Source organism: Pristis pectinata, chromosome 16 (assembly GCF_009764475.1).
Source record: "Pristis pectinata isolate sPriPec2 chromosome 16, sPriPec2.1.pri, whole genome shotgun sequence".
Lineage (NCBI taxonomy): Eukaryota > Metazoa > Chordata > Chondrichthyes > Rhinopristiformes > Pristidae > Pristis > Pristis pectinata.
In genome coordinates this window covers 3,265,586-3,285,433 of record NC_067420.1, presented here as the reverse complement: position 1 = coordinate 3,285,433, position 19,848 = coordinate 3,265,586, and the positions used below count along the sequence as shown (strand labels likewise).

The 19,848-nt window shown below is 43.7% G+C and overlaps 1 protein-coding gene and 1 long non-coding RNA gene across 2 annotated transcripts in view; both read left to right on the top strand.

Moving 5' to 3' along the window:
* Positions 1-19,380, top strand: part of acot8 (acyl-CoA thioesterase 8) — a 32,674-nt gene extending 13,294 nt beyond the window's left edge. Inside the window, 9 exon segments of the mRNA XM_052031657.1 lie at positions 5,950-6,050; positions 6,310-6,384; positions 6,386-6,459; positions 15,413-15,440; positions 15,442-15,504; positions 15,506-15,544; positions 15,546-15,589; positions 17,097-17,247; positions 19,242-19,380. Of these exon segments, the coding sequence (XP_051887617.1) occupies positions 5,950-6,050; positions 6,310-6,384; positions 6,386-6,459; positions 15,413-15,440; positions 15,442-15,504; positions 15,506-15,544; positions 15,546-15,589; positions 17,097-17,215 (543 nt within the window). The 3' untranslated portion in view covers positions 17,216-17,247; positions 19,242-19,380.
* On the top strand, positions 6,690-11,374 carry LOC127578949 (uncharacterized). The gene is made up of 3 exons (XR_007957600.1): positions 6,690-6,803; positions 11,123-11,224; positions 11,334-11,374. It is a non-coding gene; the product is annotated as an uncharacterized LOC127578949 (long non-coding RNA).
* Positions 19,381-19,848: the final 468 nt, after the last annotated feature.

Below are 19,848 nucleotides of genomic sequence, written 5' to 3'. Positions count from 1 at the left end.
CATCATCAAGACCCCTCTCCCTGGTGAATATCGAAGAGAAGTACTCATTCAGAACTTCTCCCACGTCCGCCGCCTCCAGGCAAATTCTCCCACCTTTGTCCTTAATCGGACCTACCTTCACCCTAGCCATCCTCCTACCCTTCACGTACTTGAAAAAGGCCTTGGGATTTTCCTTAACCCTACTTGCCAAAGCCTTTTCATGTCCCCTTCTAGCTCTCCTCAGCCCTTTCTTAAGTTCCTTCCTCGCTACCCTATATTCCTCACGGGCCCTGTCTGAACCTTGCTGCTTATACCTCACGTGTGCTACCTTCTTCTCCCTAACAAGTCGTTCCACCTCTCTCGTCACCCACGGTTCCTTCACCCTGCCATTCCTTCTCTGCCTCACCGGGAAATATTTATCCCTAACATCTTGCATAAGATCCCTGAATATCAACCACATCCCCATGGTACATTTTCCTTGAAAAAGGATATCCCAATTTACACTTCCAAGTTCTCTCCTTATAGCCTCGTAGTTAGCCCTTCCCCAATTGAAAAACCTCTTGTCCTCTCTGCACCTGTCCCTGTCCATGACAATTTTAAAGGTTATGGAGCAATGGTCACTGTCACCCAAATGCTCACCCACCAATAGATCCTTCACCTGTCCCGGTTCATTTCCTAAAACTAGATCTAACATGGCATTCCCTCTAGTCGGCCTGTCAACATACTGCGTCAGGAATCCTTCCTGGACACACTTAACAAATTCCGTCCCATCCAAACCTTTGGCACTAAGCAGGTTCCAGTCTATATTTGGGAAGTTGAAGTTTCCCATTATAACAACCCTGTTATTTCTGCTTCTCTCCAAACACTGCCTGCCAATCTGCTCCTCTATATCTCTACTGCTACCGGGGGGCCTATAGAATACTCCTAGTAGAGTAACTGCTCCTTTCTTGTTCCTTAATTCCACCCATACAGACTCTAGAGATGATCCTTCTACAACATCCATCTTTCCCACAGCAGTAACAGTGTCCCTGATCAGTATCGGCACCCCTCCATCTCTTCTCCCCCCTTCCCTATCCCTCTTAAAACACCGAAAACCAGGAATATTCAATATCCACTCCTCTCCTGACGTCAGCCACGTCTCAGTAATAGCCACGATATCATAGTCCCCCATACTTATCCAAGCCCTCAGTTCATCCCCCTTATTGCTGACACTTCTTGCATTTAAGTAAACACACTTCAGTCCATCTACCTTACTACTTTTACAGCCTGTATTCTGCTTCTCCTTCCCTAAAGCCTCTCTACCTGTTTGATCTAACTTTTCCCCATAAAAACATGCCGGTTCGACTGACTAAACAGTGAGTCGCCACACCTTGTTTTTTTTAGATACCGGGATGATAGTGGTCTTCTTAAAGTAGGTGGGAACAAGTAAAGGGAACCAGTAAGGCAGGTTTGCCCAGTCTATATTGTAGATTAAAGCACTCAATGATTATTGTATGATTTACGCACCTCTAATTTCCTGAGTTATACTGTGCCCAGTGTTACCAGTGGTGTTTAGATGTTGATTTAGTTTAGAGTTCAAGTTTATTGTGATTGTCACGTGCACAAGTACATGTGTGCACAGGTGCAACAAAAAACTGACTTGCAGCAGCATCACAGGCGCACAGCATCAGATAAGCAGCACTCACAAGAAAAACAAATTAAACAAATTATACACAACTTTTGCAAGAAAGAACACAATTAGAACAAAAAGGTACAAAGTACATTTTAGTGCAAAGTGATCAAAGTGGTCATAGTGTTGCTAAACTGCAGTGATTAGGGTTGTGCCGGTTGGTTCAAGAACTGAATGGTTGAAGGGAAGTAGCTGTTCCTGAACCTGGTGGTGTGGGACTTCAGGCTTCTGTACCTCCTGCCCGATGGGAGCTGTGAGAAGACGGCATGGCCCGAATGGTGGGGATCTTTGATGATGGATGTTGCCTTCTTGAGGCAGCACCTCCTGTAGATACTCCCGGTGCAGGGGAGGGATGTGCCCATGAGTCCACCGCTCTCTGCAGCTTCTTGCATTCCTGTGCATTCAAATTGCCGTACCAGACCGTGATGCAACTAGTCAGGATACTTTCAACAGTACATCTGTAGAAGTTTGTTAGAGTGTTCGGTGACAAGCTGAACCTCCTTAATCTCCTAAGAAAGTAAAGACATTGGCACGCCTTCCTCGTGCCTTCCCACCAATGTTTCTTATCGCCACTCAAAGTGATTTTACTTCTAATTTTCTGTACTAAAGTTCTTCCTCTCTTCTGCCTTTATCCCATTCTTTAATATCAGGGGTAACAACAAGACCTTCACAGAATTCTATTTTATTATATTTTGTATGCTTTCATATAATTTGGTCAAAAGAGAAATTGATATATTTTTACTTTTAGTTTTTTTTGTTAATTATTTTCACAAATGGGATATCATATATTCTGTCAACATACAAGGAAGCTCTCAGACCAATCCAATCAATCCTTTCTGATTATTTTCCTGTAGACCCTTCTCTTTCACACATCTTTTGACTCCCACGATGTTGTGCCGACATTTTATCCTGCTCTAATATCTATCCAACCCTTCCCTCCCACATAGCTCCTCATTTTTCTATCATTCATGTGGCTATCTAAGAGTCTCTTAAACGTCCCTAATGTATCTTCTCCCACAACCTCTGCTGGCAGTGCTTTCCACGCACCCACCACTCTCTGTGTAAAAAAAACTCAACTCTGACATGCCCCTTATATTTTCCTCCAATCACCTTAAAATTATGCCCCCTCGTGTTAGCCATTGTCACCCTGAGAAAAAGTCTCTGACTGTCCACTCGATCTATGCCTCTTATCATCTTGTAGACCTCTATCAGGTCACCTCTCATCCTTCTCTCCAAAGAGAAAAGCCCTAGCTCACTCAACCTATCCTCATAGGACATGCTCTCCAATCCAGGCAACATCCTGGTAAATCTCCTCTGCACCCTCTCTAAAGCTTCCACATCCTTCCTATAATGAGGCGACCAGAACTGAACACAATGAACACATCTTACTCCTTGCACTCTCAAAGAACTCTGATAGATTAGTCAAACATGATTTCCATTTCATAGATCTATGCTGATTCTGCTTAGTTTTATTTTTCTTTTCCAGGTAATCTGTGATTATGTTCTCCATTATTGATTCCAGAATTTTCCCTACTGCTGGTGGAGAGTGCTGGAATCAATAACGAAGGATGCAACAACGACAACACACAGAAAAGTAAACTGTGCTGATTCTGCTCAGTCTTATGACAAATGTTGTCTCTTATTTTTGTGCAATTTATTAGCTCTTTATGGACATTGTCATTTTTTTCAAAAAAAAACTGGACTTAGTTCTCTGAGACTCCATTGCGTAAGAGAATACAGGTATAGTACGAAGCACTGCAGGCCAGCAGGTTTCGTTTCTATTCTTTAGAGTTCAAAAGAATGAGAGGAGATTTCGTTGAAATTTACAAAACTCTAGAAGGGTTTGACGTGCTAGATGCAGGCAGGGTGCTTCCACTGGCTTAGGAAGCTGGACCAAGGGGTTCAGTTTGGGAACAATGAGCGGCCTATTTAGGATCGAGATGAGAAGCTTCTTCACTCAGCGAGTAGTGAATCTTTGGAATCCTCTACCTTGGAAGCTCCTCTGTTATGTTCATTCGAGCCAGAGATTGATGAATTTCTAGGCATCAAGGGAATCAAGAGATATGGGAAATGGAGTTCAGGTAGAAGAACATCCATGGTTGTGATGAATGGTGGAGCAGGATTGAAGGAGCACATGGCCTGCTCCCATTCCTGCTTCTTATGTACATGGTATGTGCTCAATTCCATGTCTTTAAGTCCGTTTTAGTTGGACAGCATCTAACTTGCCTCTGTTTGGTAGGCCAAAGGTCTCATCGTCTTATATACCTCTATCAGGTCACCTCTCAACCTTCTTCACTCCGGGGAAAACAAATCCAGCCTATTCAACATCTCCCTGTAACTAAAATCCTCCAATCCAGGCAACATCCTGGTGAATTTCCTCTGCAATCACTCCAGCACAATCGTATCCTTTCTATAGTGTACAGTCCAGAGCTGCATTGCAATCCTCCCAAGTGTGGCCTAACCAGTGTTTTGTAAAGTTGCAACAGAACATCCCAACTCTTGTATTCTGTGCCCTGACTTATGAAGGCAAGTGTGCCACAGGCCTTCTTCACCACCCTATCCATCTGTGTTGCCACTTTCAGGGAACTATGGAGTTGGACCCCTAGGTCTCTCTGTTCATCAATGTTCCTTAGTGCTCTACCACTTACTGTATATGTCATACCCCTAACTGACTTCTCAACGTGCATCAATTAAATTCCATTGACAATGCTCTGCCCTGCTTTCCGTCTGATCTCCGTCCTGCCGTAGCCTTAGACAACCTTCCTTGCTATCCACAACGCCACCAAAACTAATCATTCCTCTGCATTCACATCTAGCACAAACAGCAGAGCTCTTAGCACTGATTCCTGTTGTCCATCACTGACCATAGACTTCCTCCACTCCCCTCTGCCTGCTATCACCAAGCCAGTTTTGGATCCAATCAGCCAGCTTGCCTTGGATCCCATTTGCCTTAACAGTCTGGACCAGCCTACCATGCAGGACCTTGTCAAATGCCTTAAGTCCTTATAGACAACACCTACTGCCGAGCTTTCATCAATCTCCTTGGTTACCTCCTCAAAGAAACTCATTCAAATTAGTGAGACAGGATTTCCCCCTCACGACGCCATGCTGAATATCCCTAACTAGTCCCTGCTTTTCCAAGTGAACATAATCCTATCCCTCAGAATTTTCTCCAGTAATATCCCTACCACTGACCGCAAGGCTCACCAGCCTGTAGTTACTTGGTTTATTCCAGCGATCCTCCAGTCTTCTGGTACCTTGCCTGTGGCTAATGAAGATGCAAAAATCTCCATCAAGGCCCAGCAATCTCCTCCCTTGTTTCCCATTCCATTCTGGGATAGAGCTTATCCAGCCCTGGGAATTTGTGTTGGAAAACTTTCACCTTCTTAAAACTCACATGGTCCAGCCAATGCCATATCCGTCCCTGAACTCGCTTTCCTCCATGTCCTTCTCCTTGGTGAATTCAGACGAGAAGTATTCATTTAGGACTTTGCTCACATCGCCTGGCTCCACGCCCAGATTACCCTTTTGGTCCCTAAGGGGACTTACTTTTTTCCTCAGCTACCCTCTTGCTCCTAATATACTTGCAGAATGGCTTAGGATTCTCCTTAATCTTACCCGCCAAGGATATTTCATGACCTCCTTTTGCTCTCCTAGTTTCCTTAAGTACTTCCCTACACCCTCAAGGGACTCATTTGATAGTAGCTGCCTATACCTGCCGTGTGCGTCCTTTTGTTCCTGATCAAACCTTCAATAACCTTTCCCATCCAAGGTTCCCTCACCTTAACATCTTTTCCTTTCACCTTCAGCAGGGCACACTGTCCCTAAATTCTTGCAACTTCTCTATTAGTTAGTGCAGGAAAGTGGCACTGAGATTAAAAAATTAGCCCTGATCATATTGAATGGCCTCCTCCTGCTTCTATTTCTCATGCCAGGCCTGAGGATTTATACCTCTGAGGGGGAGACTGGCGAAACTTTGGTTCTTTTCTTTGGGATAAAGGAGCCTGAGTGAATCGAATTATGTGGGACCTGGACAGGGTGAGCAGAAATTATCTATTCCTTTTAGCAGAGAAGGCAATAACTAAGTGGCATTGACTAAAGTTAATTGGTAGAAGGATTAAGGAAGGGTTTGAGGAAATTTTCTTTTCAGTGAGCACTATAGGTCTGGAACTATCTGAAATTTTAAAAGGTACCTATGTAACCATTTAATAACCAAATGGATTAGGCTAAGGATCATTTCAGTGGGCATAGACATCTGTGTCATAAATTTCTACAATTCTGTCTTGTTTGTCTTTTGAGAGGATCTCAACGTCTCCAGCAGTTCAGCACGGATTATACTGAGGGCTCGGGAACTGGGGGAGAATAATGAGAATGGGGAAGAAGTGGAGGCTAGTGTAACTGTGTGGTTGAAGGTTGGCATGGATTTGGTGGGCCGAGGGGCCTGATTCTGTGTTGTATGTCTCTATTTATGCCTTGATGAACAATGACTTTCTAACATCACTGCTGAGTACATTATAAGCCAGTCATTGTGATTATTACATTTGCACACTATTGTTTGAAAGGAATGCAAACTAAATGTCTTCTGCCTCAAGTTTCATCGTTTTGGAAAACGTACGTGTGATTGTACCATTGCTGCATGTTTTGTTTTTCTTTACTTTTAGAGATCCAGATTTAATGGAGAATTGTAAAATGGGCCTGTGGAAAATATTGGCTGAGGAGGTCCCAATTGAAATCAAATCCAGTAGATTGTTGCATGCGTATACCCAAGGAGCCTGTACAATGTTTCTGGGTCCAAGCACATGGTTATATAGGTAAGGTTCAGGACTTGCTTTAAGGATTATTTCTGCTTGTGTGATTATTTCTATCTATCTGATCTTCTCATTTATCTCTGTGAAGAAGGATAATAAATGAATTTGTGTCAATTTAAAAACAATGTTCAGAACTTGCAAAACTGATTTTGACATGAGGGGGAGCTATAGATTGCGAAATGCTAATAGTGCTAGTTTTACCATACCAAATGAAACGGCTTGATCTCTTCCAGTTTTCTTCAATGCTAAACTGCCTAGTAAAATTAATGCCTGTGGCATTTAAGGGACATCGAAGGCATGAAGATTAAATTGGCCAAGGGACAGAAAACCAGGAGCAGCGATGCATGGTAAATGTTCAGAGTAAACAACACTATTCTCCAGGGGTCAGTAAGAGGAGAACTGCTTTTTACAATGTGTTGATAGATTATGGTATACAAGGCATTATTTGAAAGTTTACTCTTTCCCAATCAGCTGAAGGGTCCTGGACGTGAAATGTGAAATTAATCTCTCTCCACAGATGCTGCCTGACCTGCTGAGTGTTTCCAGCATTTTCTGTTTTTATTTCAGATTTCCAGCATTTGTAACTTTTTGATTTTCAGGCCTGCATTTACCTGGCTCGTCCCTATTACCCTTCTTGAACAAAGCTTCCACATGTGCTGACCATTCGCACATCTGGAACCTGACCTGTGCCCAGCACAGGTTTAAAACTATCTCTGTCAGTGGCTCGGCAGTCTCCTCCCTTGTCTTCCACAGCAGCCTGTGATAGATCTCATCAGGCTCTTGGGATTTATCCGCCTTCAAGCCCATTAAGACTTCTAATACCTCCTTTTTAATACATTCTAGTATTTCACTATTCCCCCCCTCTGAATTCTCCAAATACAATGTTTCTTAGTGAATACACAGGAGAACTACTCACTTGAGACCTGACCTACATCCTCTGCTCCACACACAGATTGCCACTTTTGGTCGTTAATGAGCCCTACTCTTTCTCTGGTTATCCTCTAGATTTTTCTTAATTTTGTTTGCCAGTGATATTTTGTGTTCCTTCCTAATTTCCATAAACACACACACACACACACACACACACACACACACACACAATACACCTGAAGAGCCTCCCCTAGTTCCAGTGCTCTATACCTGTCATATGCTTCTTTTTCTCTTTATCCAGCTTTCAATGTTCCTTGACATCCAGGGTTTCCTCGGAGTTACTGCCCTTACCTTTCACCCTTACAGAAGCACATTGGTCCCGAGTTGATATTTCACTTTTAAAGGGCTCCCACTTGATGGATGGGTGTAAGTAGCTGCACCCAGTCTAAATTTGCCAGCTCCTGTCTTATGATATTGAAATCAACCTCCCTTAATTCAACGCCTTAATTTCTGGACTATCTTGCCCCCTTTCATAACTCCCTTGAAGCTTACAGAATCATAGTCACCATCTCCAAATTGCTCCCCCACTAACACTTCAACCACTTGCCTGGCTACATTCTGCAGTACTGCCCCTTCTCCAGTAGAACTGCTTATGTACTGACTGTATATATAATATTCTCCAGGAGGCACCTTAATAATTCCATCCCCCCCCCCGAGCCTTAACACTAAAACAGTCCCAGTAAATATTGGCGAAGTTGTAATCCTTTTCCACTACAACCTTGCATCTCTCTGTGATTTGGCTACATAGCTGCTCTTCTATCTCCTGCTGACTGTTAGGAGGCTTGTAGTAAAGTGATTGTCCCCATTTTTGTCCCCATCTAACCCTAGCATGTCCTGCCTCATAACTGTCATAGTGGACTCCTTATTCACAATAGCAAATCCACCACCTCTTGCACTCCCCTGCCCCCTACCCAATCATGTCTGAAGATTCTGTAGCCTGGAATATTGAGCTTCCAGTCCGACCCATCTCTTTAACTTCACAGCTGGCTTTAATCTGCATAAAGATAGGCCAAACCAAATCAGCAATAATGCTCTGGAGGAAAAATTCCTGAACTGTGTGCAAGGTGGTTTTTTGGACCAAATGTAAAGCAGACAAATTGGGAATCGGCTGTTTCATTCTGCAACAAAGGATTGGTTAATAATCTTATCATCCATTGGGGAAGAGTGATCATAACATGATAGGATTTTGAAGAAAGGTGAAATAATTCAATCTAAAACTAAGGAAACTGTGAAGGTCTGATGAATAAGTTGACTATGATAGACTGGGGGTTTAATTAAAAGATATGACAGTAGTTAGGCAGTGGCTGAAATATTAGAAACAAATGCAAGACTACTGAAGTTGTACATCCCTGCTTAGTGCAAAAATACACTAAACATAGCTAATAAAAGAAGTTAAGGAGAGTGTTAGGTCCAAAGAGGACTTGCATAAGATTGCCAGACAAAGGAGAACACCTGAGTATTGGGAGCAGATTAGATTTCACCAAAGAAGGATAAAGAAATTGACTTGAGAGCTAAAATTGAGGATATGAGCTAAAGTTGCAGGCGACATAGAAGTGGGTTCTAAAAATTTCTACAAATATGTGAAAAGAAAAGAAAAGTGAGGTCAAGTGTACTTTGCCTCCAACCAGAAAAGAGAATTTATAATGGAGAACTGGCAGAGCAATTAAACAAATACATTGTGTATCCTCTTCTGTGATGACAAGTAACATTCTTGAAACGTTAGGGAGCCAGGAACCTCATGATGCCGAGGAACCATCGGAAATTAGTATTAGTAAGAAAATCACGCTAAAGAATGTAATGGCCAATACATCCCCAGGCCTTATTGGCTGAAGACTGACTAACAGTGATGACAGGGACCTTGGGAGGAAACCAAGAAAGATTATCCAATTGGCACTTCTGGTAGAAGCTAATGGTAAAGGCATCAACCTAGCCCTCTTCGCTCTGCTGGGCCCCTCCTCCATTCTGGACAATGATGTTCTTGGAGACTTTGCCTCCTATTAGCTGGTTAATTATCCACCATCATTCACAACTGTCTGAGATCGGTTGGTGTGCGACTGGTTAGTGCTTGTTGCATGCTGCTGTAGTAAGTATGTACTCCCTTGTTGCGTCTTCACTGAATTGATCTCTCAATTTTGGAGATGCTACTCGTGACATCCTCCTTTACTCATTGAACTAGTTTTTTATCCTCTGGCTCGATGATAAAGGGAGAGCGAAAGATTTGCCAGGCAGTGAGGTTTCAGATTATGCTGGAATACAATTCCGTTGCTACTGATGGCTAACAGATCCTCATGGAAATGCCCAGTTTGGAAATGCTATATCTGCTCTGTATTTATCTAATTTAGCACAATGGTGGGGACATGCAAACTGATGAAAGATATCCTCAACGAAAAGTCAAGACTGTCTCTGTAAACACTTAGGGATGATCCCTCTCATGAAATGTTGTGATGTAGATGCACCAGGTGTACAACAGCTCGATTGCTCAGACCCCACTTGGAGTACCGTGCTCAGTTCTGGTCACCTCACTACAGGAAAGATGTGGAAGCCATAGAGAGGGTGCAGAGGAGATTTACAAGGATGCTGCCTGGATTGGGGAGCATGTCTTATGAAAACAAGTTGAGCGAACTTGGCCTTTTCTCCTTGGAGCGACGGAGGATGAGGGGGGACCTGATAGAGGTGTATAAGATTATAAGAGGCATTGATCATGTGGATAGTCAGAGGCTTTTTCCTGGGGCTGAAATGGTTGCCACAAGAGGACACAGGTTTAAGGTGCTGGGGAGTAGGTACAGAGGAGATGTCAGGGGTATGTTTTGTACTCAGAGAGTGGTGAGTGTGTGGAATGGGCTGCTGGCAACGGTGGTGGAGGTGGATACGATAGGGTCTTTTGAGAGACTTTTGGATAGGTACATGGAGCTGAGTAAAATAGAGGGCTATGGGTAAGCCTAGTAATTTCTAAGGTAGGGACGTGTTCGGCACAGCTTTGTGTGCCGAAGGGCCTGTATGTGCTGTAGGTTTTCTATGTTTCTCTGTGGTCAAATTGATTTAGCTCGTGTTCATTCACTCATCACCTGCTGCAGTTCCATTGTGGCAGATATGTCCTTGGAAAATAAGCGAGGAAGATTTATTTGTGTGCTACCTGGTATGAAGGAAAAGGTAAAGATACTGAGAAACTCTTCTCCTTGGATCAAAGAGGGTCAAGAGGAGTTTTGATGGAAGTGCTCAAAATCATGAATGGTTTCAATGGGGTAAATAAACTGTTTACAACAGCACAAGGATCGATATGGTAAAACTCTGATACCTGATTGTTTGGAGATCCTGATGGTTTGGCATCTGGTTCACATGTTACCTTGCAGTGTGAGGAGAGGTTCTGGAGTGCAAGCAGAGTGTGGCCAGAGCTGGGGCTCTGTATTGTGGGCCAGAGGGGAATACCTGGGGTCAGGAATGTAGGTAGGTTTGCTGCCAGAGCCAAGATCCAGAGTGCTTGAATGCTTCAGCTGGTTTAAACTCCCCAGGTTCACTGAAAAGTGTGTTATACTCTTGTGTAACATGTTTTTTAAAAAAAGTGAAATTAAAGTGTGTTGGAGTATCAATAGAAGTAAAATCCATTACTCCAGAAAGTCTGCTGGTTTGGCTGCACCAAAATCCCATAAATGCTGGATTATCCATTTTAATGAAACTGGAAAACACAACTTTGTAATTAGGAAAAAGACAAATTGTAAAATTGATGAATATTTTACAGGTTATGGGTGTTGAGCAGGAGGGTGGGACCAATTTATGGCTGCACCAGAGAACAGGAACATACATTACGTCCTTCTGTGCCACATCATTCTGGGCAGGACAGGTGGGTGAAGCGGATGTGGAAAGGTTTGTCCGGAATGTGCGATTTGATCCTATCTGCTGTGAATTATTTCTTGTTCTCTGCACTACATAATTTGTCCCTTGTCAAGCAGATTACAGAGTCTGGAACAGTGAACAGGAAACAGACAGACTCCAGAATTAAAAAAATCCACGTTGTCCACTGTCGAGGTGAGAAATGGAGCAAGGCTGTTTTCAGCATCACAATCAGTTTTAACATAAGCGGTATTGATGGGACATTAACCAGTGTAGGTTAATGACCACAGGGCTGGTAGGTGAACTACAAAACTGGATTAGCGACGTGGAATTTTGGATGAGTTGAAGCTCATTTAGATTGAAAGATATGAGGCTGCCCAGGAGGACATTGAGATTAACAAGCAACGTATTGATGTGATACCAAACATATTGGTGGGACTAATGCACAATATTTATTCATTTTCTGAGTTCAGGTACTGCACTCCTCGTGGCTCTGGAGATGGTTATGATGAACCCCTTTGTTCAACCACTGCAGCATTTGCGGTGGAAGTGTTCTCGCTGTGAAACTTGGTAGAGATGTGCAGGATTTTGACCCAGCATTCATGAAAGGTCAACACTTGTGATATCAGATCCAAGTGATACATGACTTGAAGGTAGTGGATTTTTCTTGTGCCTGCTTCCCTTGTCCTAGGTGGCTGAACTTGCAAACGTCAGAGATATTGCCAAAGAAGATGTGTCAGGTTGCTGCCGTAACCTGTCGCCAGAGGGTGCCAGTGGTCAAGGAAGTAAACGTGGTTGAGGTGCTGATCACCCTGCTTTGTCATAGTTACACAGCACTGGAACAGGATCTTTGACCCAACTCATTCATGCTGATCAAGGTGCCTTCCTGAGCTAGTCCATTTGTCTGCATTTGGCCCATATCCCTCTTTGCCCTTTTCTATGTACCTGTCCAAAAGTCTTTTAAATGTTGTAATTGTACCTGGCAGCTCGTTCCATATACCCACCACCCTCAGGTCCCCTTTAAATCTTTCCCCTCTCACCTTAAACCTTTGCCCTCTAGTTTGAGACTCCCTTACCTTGGGAAAACGACTGTGACCATCCACCTTATGTATGCCCCTCATAATTTTATAAACCTCTATAAGGCCACCCCTCGGCCTCCTTCGCTCCAGGGAAAACAGTCCCAGCCTGTCCAGTCTCTTCCTATAACTCAAGCCCTCCAGTCCCAGCAACATCCTTGTGAATCTTTCCTGCTCCCCCTCTATCTTAATCATGTCCTTCCTATAATCTGAAAACCAGAACTGCACCCAATATTCCAGGTGCAGTCTCGCCAATATCTTGTACTGCTGTATTATTACGTCCCAGTTCCTGTATTCAGTGCCCCACCTGATGAAGGCAAGTATGCCATTAACCTTCTTCACTACCTTGACTACCTGTGTCACCACTTTCAGGGGTTTACTTATACCCCAAGTTCTCTCTGTTCTACAACATGCTCCAGGGCTGTGTCATTCACTGTGTATGTTCTGCCCTGGTTTAACTTCCCAAAATGTATCACTTTGCACTTGTCTGAGTTAGACTCCATCAGTCATTGCTTTGTCCACTTTCTCAGTTGACCTAGATCCTGTTGTAACCTTAGACAGCCTTCTTCACTGTCCTCCACTGTCTTCAATGACATTGAGCTACTTGACTGTTGTCAGTGTCATGGAGAGTATTGCATCACATTTCGAAGTAGTTTTGTAGGTGGTGCAAGAGCTTTGGGAGTCATGTCAGAATATCCACCTGTGACCTACTGTTTTAACCATTGTGTTTATATGTGTGGTCCAGTGAACTTCCTGTTTAGTGATGACCCCAGGCTGTTGAGCGATTCGGTGATCTGTAATGCAGGTTGGTTAGACACTCTTAGGAAAGGTCAATATCTGGCACTTGTTCAAATTGTAGCTGCACATAGTTGTGGACTGCTCCATTGCATTAAGAGTTGCAAATTAAATTAACCCAAAGCAGTCATCAGCAGACAACCCCACTTCTGATCTAATGGCAGAAACCTGGACGAAGGTGGTTTGGCCAAAGACGCTGCCTTGAGGAACTTTTGCCACGATGTTCTGTGACACAGGGTTGGTTTGCAACCATCACACCCACGTCTCTTTGGGCATGACTCCAGGCACTTGAGTCTTTCTCTTGATCCTCTGACTTCAACTTTGTTCAGGTTGCTTGATGTCGTACTCTATTTAATGCTACCTCTAGAACTTATCCTCCTTGTCTATTTTGGACCAAGTCTGTTTGAGGTCTGGAGTCTCGCAGTCCCGGTGAAACCCAAACCGGGCATCATTGTGCAGATGATTGATAAGTACAGGTTGAAAATATTGTCCCTGACATCTTCCATAATTTTCGTTGCAAATAGACTGATGGGACAGTAATAAATGAAACTGGTTTGTCCTGTTTTTGTTGCCAAGACAAACCTGCGGAAGTTTGCATACAGTCCATTAGATGCCAGTCCTGGAGCTGGATATGAACAGCTGAGCTAGAGATGAAGCTACTTCTGAAGCAGATCTTCAGCTTACAACCAAGCTGTTGGGACTAAAGCCTTTGTTGTACCCAGTGCATTCAACTATTTCTTGATATTATGTGGAGTAAATTGAAATAGCTGACATGGTGGATTATCTTATGGGGTTCGTCTGGCTGAGAATGGTTGCAATCGTTTCTGCCTTGCACTTCTGACTTTTGCACTAAGTTACGGGGCTTGCCTATCGCTGATGATGGGAATGTTGATGGAGATCTTGCTTCCATCAGATGTTTAATTATCCACCAGCATTCACTACTGGGTGTGGCAGCACTACAGATCTGGTATGTTGGTAGTGGGATTGTTTAGTCCTGGCGATGACATGCACGTAAATACTTTGCAGCTTCAACAAGTTTTAGATGTTTGTGATAGTTCTCTGGGCATTCAGTTCTACACTCATTGAACCTGGCTTGGTTCCCTGAGTGAGGAATATGTGGACCTTGAGGTTACATTTATCCCTCATCAGATGAAATTTCCTCAGTGCAAAAACAGCACTGTGTGGTGAACCACTCTACCAATGCCATTATGAATGGATGCATTTCCAACAGAACTGCTGGACTTGCATCATTTCAATCATTGCATTGGTTGATGCAATACAGCAGTTATATTCTTCAAGACTTCGTCAGCTTAGTGATGGGAATTGGGCATGTAGAGTTGTGCAGCATGGAAACAGGCACTTTGGCTTAACTTGTCCATGCCAACCAAGTTGCCAAACTGAGCTAGTCCCATTTATTTGTGTTTGGCCCATATCCCTCTCATCCACATTCCTACGGCAGCTCGTTCCATATATCCACCACCCTCTGTGTGGAAAAAGTTGCCCCTCGGGTCCCCTTTGAATTTCTTCCCTCCCTTTAAAGGTAAGCTCTTTAGCTTTAGACTCCCCTACCTTGTGTTCTATGATACATTCAGTGCCTCATTTAGGTATTGGGCATCATGTAGAATACTGGTTCATTAGTTGGAGGAGAGGGGCAGGTAGTTGTCTGCAGGGGGGTTCCTTGCCCATCTTTGAGATTTCATGGGGTGTGGGGTCAATGTTGAGGTGTCAGCCCCGCTCTTCTGACTGTAGAGTTCTGTATTGCCCCCTCTGGAGGGTCTGACCTGCTGGATTATGAGACATCCGGGAATGGTGATGGAATCTGTAGCTCTAGTTGAATGGTTCTGTGGTTATGACAATTTTGACAGGTGATAAGATGTTTACGAGGTGGACTTTTCAAGATAGATTCGAGTGTGCCTTTTGTTTTATCTAAATTCAATGGCAAGATTAATATTGGGTGTTTCTTCTAGTTCAGTTTTGTTTTAGCTGTTTGCTACAAAAGAAAGGTTTGCCAGCCCATTTCAGAGGACAGTTAAATGTCAAACCTGTTGCTGTGGGTCTGGAATTGACGTGTAGCCAAATCGGGGAAAGACGGCAGACTTTCGTCCTCAGTGAGTTTTCTCAGGTGATTATATAATATTCCACCAATTCAGAGTCGTCTTGGTATTCGGACCCAGTGTTCCTCCCTGAACCAAATATACTAAAAGATGAATTGCTGTTTGTGGAACAAATTAGTTAGCATGTTTGCCTGACTATTAAGTTTGAAATCCCCTAAATGACAGCCTTCTAATTCAAAAATATGTAAGTATTTCTGTTCAACTGTTTTGAAGGTGAAGGGAACAAGAAGCTGCATTGCTGTGTATACCTCAGACTACTGCCTCCTGAGAACTGCATTACTACCTCATGCCCAGTACAGATTAAACCACGGCGTCCTTGGACCACTCGATGTGGTTCCATGCTCCACTCGGATGAGTGGATGTTGTATGAATGTGAAAGTCCCTGGTCTGGTGAGTTGAAATGTTTTACTTTATATTTCCACTTGCACAGAACTGGGTTTGCATGATTTTACTGTTTAATATTTACACCCTGCCCCTCACTGATGTACTTTTACTGCGATCTGCATCTCCCTGTTCCCAGTCACTTCAACTCACCCTCCCACACTATCACTGATATGTCAGTCCTCGGTCTCCTCCACTGCCAGGAGAAGTCCAAGCGCAAACTGGAGGAACAGCACCTCATTTTCTGTCTTGGAGCCCTGCAGCCTAACGGCATCAACATTGAATTCTCCCACTTTAAGTAATCCCCACCCCCCTTCCTCCCCCACCCCCAATAACGCCTCTTCTCTTCTTCACTTTCCCAGCCTATCTCTCTTTTTTCTACCCCCTTTTATCTGCCTTACCTTTGACCCATCTCCCCGTGGATCCGCTCCCCCCTTCTCCCCCGCACCTGCCTATCACCATCTCTTATCTACATCTACCTACCACCACCCTGTGCCCACCCCGCCTCCCTTCTTTTGTCCACCTATCACTGCTCTGCTTTTCCCTCCTATATATTGGGCTTCCCCTTTCCTATCTTCAGTCCTTGAAGGATCTTGACCTGAAACATTAACCGCCTGCTTTTCTCCACGGATGCTGCCTGGCCTGCTGAGTTCCTCCAGCATCATCGTGTTTTTCATCTAGATTCCAACATCTGCAGTCCTTTGTACTTTTACAATGTTCTCTTATGATGAGTTTTTGTTCTCAGCCATGTCATTAAGAAATCTGCTAAATGGAGACCAGACCAATTTCCCCACCACATGGTTGAAAGTTGGATATTAAACACCTTTAACAACTAATTGCATTGACTAACCGCAGAGGTCAGTGTTTGCCCATCTTAACCCAGCGTAGACAATGCTGGCTCCACTTTTCCAGCGTTTGCTTTTGCAGGCATCACAACACAGACATCTGTAATTATGGAGATGTATCCAAGGAGCCTTTAACATAACTGACGATGTCAACGTCAACTACCCAAATGACAATGTAAAACATCTTTTATTATGTAGAAAAGATGGGCAAATGGATAGCTGCCAATCAGCAGTTGTGCTACGTAGACACATGTACTCATAAGCATGCGTATCGGCTAATGCACAGTTTACCTCCTTGCTTTTCACCCACTTCCCCTTTCCACAGGACCTGGCATTGTTCCTGGAAGCCAGCTGTAGATGCACGCTGACCCACGTTCCTGACCCTCCACTCTGGGTGCACATCTGGCCTATGTTGCAAGGGATTGCCCAAGAAGATACAAAAACAAGGAACAAAATGGTCATATAAGTACCTCTACACAAGGACGTGGAAGCTTGATGGATGTTTACCCATCAGTGCTTCCTCATGGAGTTCCTAGATCTTGGGGAGGTAGAACGGTGGGAAGGGACAGACTGATGGGTGGTTATTTTCTTGGTGCTGAAATTCCAGAACAGTAGGAATGGGTGCATTTTGTGTTGCTCATGCCATGATCTTTTCACTATCCTTTCTGTAGGGGGCTGCAGAGGTCTGGTACAGGGTCACCTCTGGAAACAAAATGGAGTTCTGGCTATTTCATGTGCTCAAGGTGGATTCTTTTATGTAAAACCAAACCCTACTGGAAGCAAACTGTGATGAAAAATTCCATTTCCCATTCAACCCACTCAGTAAGTTAATAGTTTACCTTCAATATAATGTCCCATAGTTTATCAAGTGGCTTAGTAACTATCATAAAATACTAAATATTACATGTGCATGGACATCCTGTACAAGTTCATGATTATAAATTCCTATCCTCACACTTCCAATTGAATGCGTTAATGCTTCTCCTGGCAGAGCTGTCTCGAACCAGGGTTCAGAGTCTCAATAATGGGGTCAGCTTTTTGGGATTGAGATGAGATTTCTTCACCTTAAGTTTGACCAACCCCAATGCAGGGTGAAACGTTAGAGAAAGCAAACACAAATTGAGTGATTGCTTTGCAGAGCATCTGTGTTCAGTCTGCAGGAATGATCCTGAGCTTCCAGTTGCCTGTCACTTTAGGTCACTATCCCTCACCCATTCTGACCTCTCTGTGGCCTCTTTGCACGTTAAAATGAGACCCCATACAAGCTTGAGGAACATCAGCTTTTAGTCTGGGAATGTTGCAGCCTGCAGCACTATTTCTTCAACATTAGATGACTTGCTCTTTCTTTCACTTGTATCAGAAGTATTTATATTGAGGAGGTGATAAAGGTTATTGTTAAGGTTAGGGCAGTGGATGTTGTATACATGGACTTTAGTAAAGCTTTTGACAAGGTCTCTTGTGGTAGCCTAATCCAGAAGATCAAGGCACATGGGATACATGAAGACTTGGTAGAATGGATTCAAAATTGGCTTGGCCTTAGAACACAGAGGTTAGTGGTGGAGGGGTGTTATTCTAACTGGAGGTCTGAGACCAGTGGTGTTCTACAAGGATCAGTGCTGGGACCTCATTTATTTCTGATATATATAAATGATTTAGACAAAGATGTACGTGGGATGATTAGCAAGTTTATGGACGACACAAAAATTGACTAAGTTGTGGATAAGGAGGAAGGTTGTCAAAGGATCCAGCAGGATATAGAACAGTTGGAAATGTGGGCAATGAAATGGCAGATGGAGTTTAATCCAGAGTAGTGTGAGGTTTGCAATTTGAGAGGTCAAATGTAAGAGAAGAGTACAGGACCTTGGGAGCAATGATGTACAGGCGGATCTTGGGGTGCAAGTGCCTTGTTTCCTGAAAGCAGCAACATAAGTACATAGGGTGGGAAAGAAGCTGTGTTGGCATACTTGCCAATTCATTGGTTGAGGTGTTGAGTATAAAAGTCGGGAAGTCACGTTGCAGCAGTATAAAACTTTGGTTAGGCCACATTTGCAGTTCTGGTTGCTTCATTTACAGAATGGATGTGGAGACTTTGGAGAGGGTGCAGAGGAGGTTTACCAGGATGCTGCCTGGATTAGAGAGTATTAGTGATAAAGAGAGGTTGGACAAACGTGGATTGTTTTCTCTGGAACAACAGAGGCTGAAGAGCAACTGATAGAGGTATTTCAAATTCTGAGAGGCATAGGCACTGTGGATAGAGTCTTTTTCCCAGGGCGGAAATGTCAAATACTTTAAGGTGGGGGGGAGGGGGGGCTAGTTTTTGTATTGCACAGAGTGGTGGGTGCCTGAAACACACTGCCGGGCCAAGTACTGGAAGCAGATACAATGGCAATGTTTAAGAGGCATTTAGACAGGCACATGAACAGGCAGAGAATGGAGGGATGTGGACCACGTGCCGGCAGGTGTGCAGTTTGAATCGGCAGCATGGTTGGCACAGACATGGTGGGCCGAAGGGCCTGTTCCTGTACTGTTCTATGACTCGGCATTTTTGCCTCCCAACCTTTTTTACCCTTTTTCTTTCATTTGTATAATCTGGCCTAACCCAGAAGGCCAGACTACACAACTTTACAGATTTTACAACATTCTCAACACATTACGCAAAGGACCTTAGCTGCTGATTTCACCCTTTCAGAGAACTTCCCTTTGTTGTGCCCACTGCCCTCCCCCACCTCCTCTGCTACCTCGACTAACTCGTTACTCTTTCTCGGATCTGACAAATGGTTCCAGACCCGAAACGTTAACTGTTTCTCTTTCCACAGACACTGGCTGGTGTGCTGAGTTTTTCCAGCATTTTGTGTTTTCTACTTCGCCACAGCAGAGTTTTATTTAACTGGATTCTTCACTTACTGCAATGATGGGAGGGGAATGTGTTTCACTTCGCGTGACACCAGACCGGAATAAACATTCCACGCACCGGATCACCACCTGGCAATGAGAAGGATAGGCTGCTTATGAGTTGGCTACTTGGCAATGATGACACTGTGGAGAGCAGCAAGTTCCCATTCTAACAAACTGGTAGAGCAGAACCAACTGGCTATCACAAGTCAATGAACTACATCTGGTGATCGCTAATCAACGAACAGGATCTGCTTCGAAAATACCGGTGAGTGTGGTTCAGTGAACCACCTCTGACTCTCCCTCCAACTCCACCACTTTCTTCATGCTAAACACCAAACTGAAATTTTTCTGTGGGAAATAATCTGCCTAATGAAAGTTTCTTTAGGAACGTGATCCCTTCGTTTACCTTGGGAGACGTACATTAACAGTGAAGGTTTAGCTCAAGGGTTCTTTGAAAAATAACAGCAACAATGTTGAATCTGAAAATTCAAAATATAGTGACTAGTCTCGCTAAATCATTTGGCCATT